This window comes from Myotis lucifugus, unplaced genomic scaffold (assembly GCF_000147115.1).
Source record: "Myotis lucifugus unplaced genomic scaffold, Myoluc2.0 scaffold_147, whole genome shotgun sequence".
Taxonomy (NCBI): domain Eukaryota; kingdom Metazoa; phylum Chordata; class Mammalia; order Chiroptera; family Vespertilionidae; genus Myotis; species Myotis lucifugus.
Genome location: NW_005871195.1, coordinates 2,891,349 through 2,898,001, shown reverse-complemented (window position 1 = coordinate 2,898,001; position 6,653 = coordinate 2,891,349). Strand labels below are relative to the sequence as shown.

General features: G+C 39.7%; 1 protein-coding gene across 1 annotated transcript in view; it reads left to right on the top strand.

Annotated features, from left to right (window-relative positions):
• Nucleotides 1–2,371: 2,371 nt before the first annotated feature.
• The window catches only part of KCNIP4 (potassium voltage-gated channel interacting protein 4), a 732,108-nt gene continuing 727,826 nt past the window's right edge, over nt 2,372–6,653 (top strand). Inside the window, exon 1 of the mRNA XM_006095002.3 lies at nt 2,372–2,702. Within this exon, the coding sequence (XP_006095064.1) occupies nt 2,615–2,702 (88 nt within the window). The 5' untranslated portion in view covers nt 2,372–2,614. The remainder of the gene's footprint in view (nt 2,703–6,653) is intronic.

Genomic DNA, 6,653 nt, shown 5'->3' with positions numbered 1-6,653 from the left:
CTTGCAGTCTTTGCACAAGCTTCTACCTCTGTTGACATGCTCTTTCCCCCAAACATCTCATGGCTGATGGTTGGCTCCTTCTTGTGTGATTTGTATCCCAGCGTAATTAAGAGATATCTTTCCTGACCACTCAACCTACTGACTTCCTATTTTACCAGTCTGGTTTCAATAGTCTCTGCAGCACTTACTCGTAAGTGATATTTTCTTATTTATTCCTTGTTTAATTGTTGTTTATTATACTGACGTGCAAGCTCCTTGGATGCAGGGGCTTCCATTTCTTCCTGACTGTTCTATCTCTGGCACCTAGAACCATACATGAAACATAACAAAGGCTCAATACATAATTTCTGCATCAATGCATGAAAGTGCTCTGCTTAGTATCTTACCTTATTTCACTCTCCAACAAACAAAATAAATATTTTGATCCCCATTTTATAGATAATAAAACGAGGCTTTAAAATAATTAGCCCAACCATACAACCGCAGTAGTGTATGTTTTCTGCCTATTTTAAACTAGGGACACCATCCCTTATGGCAAATGCATGAGAGCAAGAATTTCAAGAAGCATGTTGCTAACCTGTGTGTATGGATCTATTCGTAGCTCAGACACTTTCAACGAAAGTGCTGAAAATTTCTAGAGAGCATGCTTCATGATTTCATTTAAATAATGATTCCACAGAGTCTGGTGGGAATGGGAAGGTTTATAGAAGACAAGGGGTTACTGTTAAATCTGTTTAATTCTAGGATTTTAGGATTGCTTCTTTCTTTATTGTAAAAGAACACCATTTCATGCATGGTATTGTTGGGAAATATTAGTTCCAACTAGAATTGTCACAACTGTCAAGAAAAAAAAAGAGCCTGTCTAGATATTTAAAAGCTGGAGGATGCATATCCGTATGTACTAAATCTCTTTAATATTTACATTTATACAAAACAAGCAAAAACAAAATAAACAGACCAAATCCCTGGAGTATAAATTAGAATGAAGAGAAATCCTGCAGCCTGCCCAAGGATTTAAGAATGAAAAGAAAAACAAAACCCAGACAAAACCCCTTCGCCTTTAACTAAGGCAAGCCTATAGCCCTCTGGCTTTCGAAGCGACTGCCTACCTCAGTAACATTGCCTTTTAATAGAAAAGTACTTGGTGAAAATTGGAGACTCTCCCAGTGGTGCCCACTAATAAAATCAGTCCATTAGGCCCTGGCCAGTGTTGCTTAGTTGGTTGGGCATTGCCCCATGCACCACCCGGTGGCTGGTTTGATTCCTGGTCAGGGAACACGCCTGGTTCCAGGCTCGATCCCCAATAGGGGGCGTGCAGGAGGCAGCCGATCCATGTTTCTTTCTCCCTTCCTCTCTCTGTAAAATTAATAAAAAACATATGTTTTTAAAAAGTCCATTGGGCCCTAGCCAGTTTGGCTCAATGGATAGAGAGGCGGCCTGCAGACTGAGGGGTCCAGGGTTCGATTTCGGTCGAGGGCATATGCCCGGGTTAGGGGCCCAATAGGGGGCGTGCAGGAGGCAGCCGATCAATGATTCTCTCTCATTATTGATGTTTCTACCTCTCTCTCCCTCTCCCTGCCTCTCTGACATCAATAAAAAATATATTTAAAAAAAACCAAAGAAAGTCCATTGGCGGGGAGCTAGCAAGTTGCAATTTGCCTTTTAGAAATATGAAGTAACTGAAGAAGGCTCTCCTCTGAGGCTAACGCAGCAAATTCGTTTCGGAGCTCAGTCACCTGGAGGCGAAGCATAGGGGCTTAAAAGTTGTGGTTTCCAGGCTACTGTATTTTAAAGCATATAATGATTTTTTTTTTCCTGATTTCCAAATACCTGAGCCTGGACAGTGCAGAAAGCAGCTGAATTTCTCTAACAGCTGATTTTCCACCTCTGTGCCCCTGAAGTGGAGGGTATTTCTCTGTGACTGAACAGCTTCTCGATTGGGAGGTAAACCTTCTACTCTGCTTTTTAGAGTCAGGGTCAGCGCCTCCAGGGAGCCGTCCCACCAATTAGGCTTTCTGAATCTGATTAACACTGTGCCAGGGAACTGTCTGGTGTCTGACCTTGAGCAGCATGCTTCCCTACTTGCCTTTTATTTTTGGAAACATTTTTGCACAGCCTCGGACCCTCAGACTCACCCCGCAGCGGGCTGGATTGCATTAGCAGGCTCCTTTTATGAGTATCCGAAGGGTTGCAGCCCCAGTGACCTGTCATCTGTCCCCTCCCTGGCTTCCATGCTGATTCATTGATGAGCTGGCATCCAGGCCCCGCCTCCCTCCGAGTGGTCGGTGAGGTTGTGATCGCTCCAGGAGGGGGGATGCTGAGCTGAGCCTCCGTTGGTCCCTACAAGTGTGAAGGGCAGCCTGTCTGTGCCACAGAAGAACTTGGGGACCATTCTGAGAAGCAGCCTTTTCTCACCACCCCGTTCCTCTTCTGTCTGTCTCGGCTTCTCTAGCTTTTTACAGGAATTTCCGATTGAGGCACTAACAGCTAATTCCACAGGAGTTGTGAGGCAGCCTGTGACACAAACTGAGACAGAAGTTTCCCCTCAGAGGCTGTCTCTTTTTTATTGGCAAAGACTTCTGGCTCTTCTCAGAGGAATACCTTGTTGCTTAAGATGAGTGGCTGTAGAAAACGGTGTAAACGTGAAATATTGAAATTTGCCCAGTACCTTCTCAGACTATTAACAGGTTCTCTTCATACAGGTAATGACTTTTTTATTTTTCTTCAATCGAGGCCGGGAGAGCTTGATCACGAAGTTGAAATGGAATAAGAAAGGCTCACTGTGTTTCTGTGTTGTGTTTATTCTGAATGTTGTCACTAACATACAGTTGGTGGGTGTTTGCTGAGATGCACGTTGCTAGCGATGTGTGCAGTGCAGCTTTCATTGAGGGTCGATCTGGATTCTGTGGATGTATTTTTCATGTTTCTGACAGGGTTGCCTTGCCGTTGAATGTGCCTCAGTCTAAGCAGGCAGTGTCTTCAATGTGGAAGGAAATTTTTTAAAAAATGCTTGATTGTGTGAGGGGTTTTTCCCCTCTCTCCTGCTTGCTGCAGTTTACTGGGGAATCACATAGCTGTGTTTAGAGATTCTGCAGGTATTTAGCAATTCTGCAGGTACTTAGAAATTCTCAAATTCTTTGATCACTCTAATCCATAGATTATTTCTAGGATTTGGTCATACAGCAGGGCAGTGAGAGAGTGGAGGACGTTTCTCTTGGGTTTGCAAAATGTGAAAGCAGCTGAAGAGTAAATTGTCCATAAGAGAGGTTTGATATTTGTTTCATTGCAGGGGATTTCAGTGTTTAAAAATTTGCATGGTTGAAATAGAAACTCTTATCTAGATCTAAGTTTTTATAGCAAGGAAATATTTTTAAGATGTCCCCAAATCATGAGCCTAAACTGATGGGCACCAGTTTTGGTGCCCATGAAATTTCTAGGCAATGCCTCATTAACATAGTGACAGGTGGGACCAAAACTACTTGGAATCTGTTACAGAAATAGATATATTTCATAGACCACCAAACTCCTGACAGGCAAAGCTTGGCTAATATATTGCATTTTGATTTGATTCTCCCCATGAAGAACTATTGTATGTTTTCAACTTATATCTGTTTTCTTTAAGTAATGAGGAAGAAGAGTTTGTAACAAAACCTATACACTGTCAGACAAGGCAAATGAGAGCAACATTTTCTCTAGGAAATATACTCTCTGGTTAAAAACAGAATTGCATATCTGATTATACTGACAACCTGAGCAGGAAAAACAATTTTGAGACAGTGACTGTGAAAATCAAATGATTTCTGAGAGCATTATTAAGTATTAATAACTATAAAAGGGTTGTTATCAGATGCGAATCTTTAAGCAGTGCAAATTGAGGTGCTTTTTGATGCTTTTGGAGTAATCATTGAGAGTCTTTACCTGACTTTTCTCAACTTGGAGCTCAGGTATATTTTTTCAAATGTAAATGTCTACATTTCTATTGTATAAACTTCCATCCGTGTGACTCTGCTCTGTAGTATCAATGTGATCAATAATATCCATGTGGTATTTGCTTTGAGTATTCAGTTCAGGGTGGTGTGCCATTTGTGATATCATGTTTCATGGATGATACTCAATATGTGACCTTTTATCTGGCTATAAAATTAGAGAAACATTTTATAAAGAAAGCTGTCCATGAGGTTTCCATGGCAGTCTGTGTTCTGCTCTTTGATCAGGCAAGTTAAGGTTCTACCTGTGTCTGATTAGATTTAGGTGCAGGGCTGTGCCTCTCTTGCTAAGTCTGTGTATAGTTTTTTTTAACTCCCGACTTAAAATAATTTTATGAAGATAGTAAATGGTTGTGAAGTCATAGACCATAAGTATCGAATCCAAAGTAAAGTGGTTGTCAAGTGACTGGATAGTTATATAGAATATGAAGTTTATAGAAAGCTAGTAAGACAGCAGTATTTTAAGCCTTATAGAATGCATATTTAAAAGTCAATAAAGATGGGATTCCTTCTCTTCTTTTTGAGCCGCAGTAGGAAAAATATAAGAACTCTGAGTAGAACAGACAGATTATAATAAAGTAGTAAGATTAATTTTTACCTGGGAAATGTGATTACAGCAACTTGTGTTTTGTGAAAATGCTTTTTGACTCAGTCTCTAATGCCAAATGTTGTAAAAATCCAGCCAGAATCTTTACAACTTCTCAAAATGCAACTTGGAAAAGCCAATTTATGTATTTACTAGAAGCAGTGATAATATGCACTGTTCATATTGCAAAATCTAATGTAAAATTCATTAGGGCACTTTCAAGTCCCTTAGCTAGTAATTAATGAAGAAGTAGGAAGCAGAGTTGAATTAGTTGTAAAAATTTGCTTTAAGGTTGGATATGCAGTCAGTTGCTAATTGTATCCTGAACAATCAACAAATGTCTTGTAGTTATCAAAAATTTAAAGCAATATGCATATGCCTTGAATAATTTTATTTTTCATTTATGAAGAAGCCCTTTATCCTCACTTTTCCAATTAAAGATGTGATCTGAGGAAATAGTGATTTTGTTTTACATTGGAAAACAGGTTGATTCTGAAATGCATAATCTGTATTGTTGACAGTTGCCTTTCATTTCATACCAAAATGTCCATGCCTTTACATGAACATAGAAGATTTGAAGTGCAAAGAAATGTTTATGGACACAAAATCGGCTTTGATATGTCTTATTAGGGTTATCACAAGTTAGGGGAAAACAGTTTTCTGAGAGCTTGTCATATAACTTTTGGCAATAACTAGGATCGCATATCAATCAGTAATTTAATTGGTGATTTTCCCCCAAATAATCTTTATGCTAGAGAGTGATAATTCAATGGTAAAGATTTGTCCAGATAAAATAAGATACTTTCATTTTACCAGAAACATTTTACATAGGAGTACCATGGCAAATCACTTTCAAAGAGTGGGTTTTACAAACACATATATTTGCTGTATTTATCATGAAAATATGAGCATTGTTAAGACCCTTTGTTATAAATAATGCAACTCAGAAGTCCATTTGCAAATATAAGTTAATCAGAAGCCCGGTGCACGGATTCGTGCACTGGTGAGGTCCCTCGGCCTGGTCTGCAGGGATTGGGCTGAAACCAGCTCTCCGACATCCCCCAAGGGTTCCCAGATTGCGAGAAGGTGGTTCTTGGGTAACGCACCCCAGAATTGGGCTCCCTCCTCTCTGGTTCTGGGTGCACCACCCGAGAACCACAGCTGCCAAGTCATCGCAGCTCGGCAGCTCCTGAGTTGAGGGTCTGCCCCCTGGTGGTCAGTACACGTCATAGTTACTGGCCAGTGGGCCGGTGGGCCAGTGTGCCAGTCACTTAGGCTTTTATATATATAGATGGCTATCATGTTCAGTGTAGTGAGGTGCAATACAGAAATCAGTTATCTCAATATGAGACCTGCAGTTCCGTGTGCCATATTATATTCAGTTCTAGATGGGGTTCCTGGTAACCAGTATATTCTTGTACATTTAAATAAGTGGAGATAATCTATGAGGATTGTAATATGATGCTAGTAATATGAAACTTATTCTGTTGATGGGCAGTTTGTGTACCTTTGGAACCCACAGAATGTTTTATCATTTAAAAGCTGACCCATGAGGAAAGGGTGAATAATATTACAGATATCAAATTTTGACTTCCTTCTTTATGTGTGAAATTTAGTAATGGAATGTTTTGTGGTACTTACTTGGAGGTTGTTTGGACATTTATCAGTTCTCTATGTATAGTTTTCTTGAAAAATCAACACCTAAACACATTTTCTGTTGGCAAGTGTTCCCAAAATGCACTTCTGAGGTGGATACAGCCTGGAGCTCTGTTTCCGGCTTCAAGACTGCTATCTTCAGGTGTGGTGCAGTTTAACTCCCTGTCTAAGTGAACAAAAGCAATTTAATCAAAATATTAAGTTGCTGCTTAACTAGTGGGCTAAACTATTTCACATTTAAAGTAATTATACTATTAAAAGCATGTGGTAAGTGTTCATCATTTCATCTAGTAGAGAACTTCAGATTAAAAGAGAGCATGAGAGCATTTGTTTCACACATTTGCATTGAGTGATTTGTTCTGTGGATCAAGATAGTCACAAAAAGAATGATACAAATATTTAGATATCTTCATGTTGAATTTTTA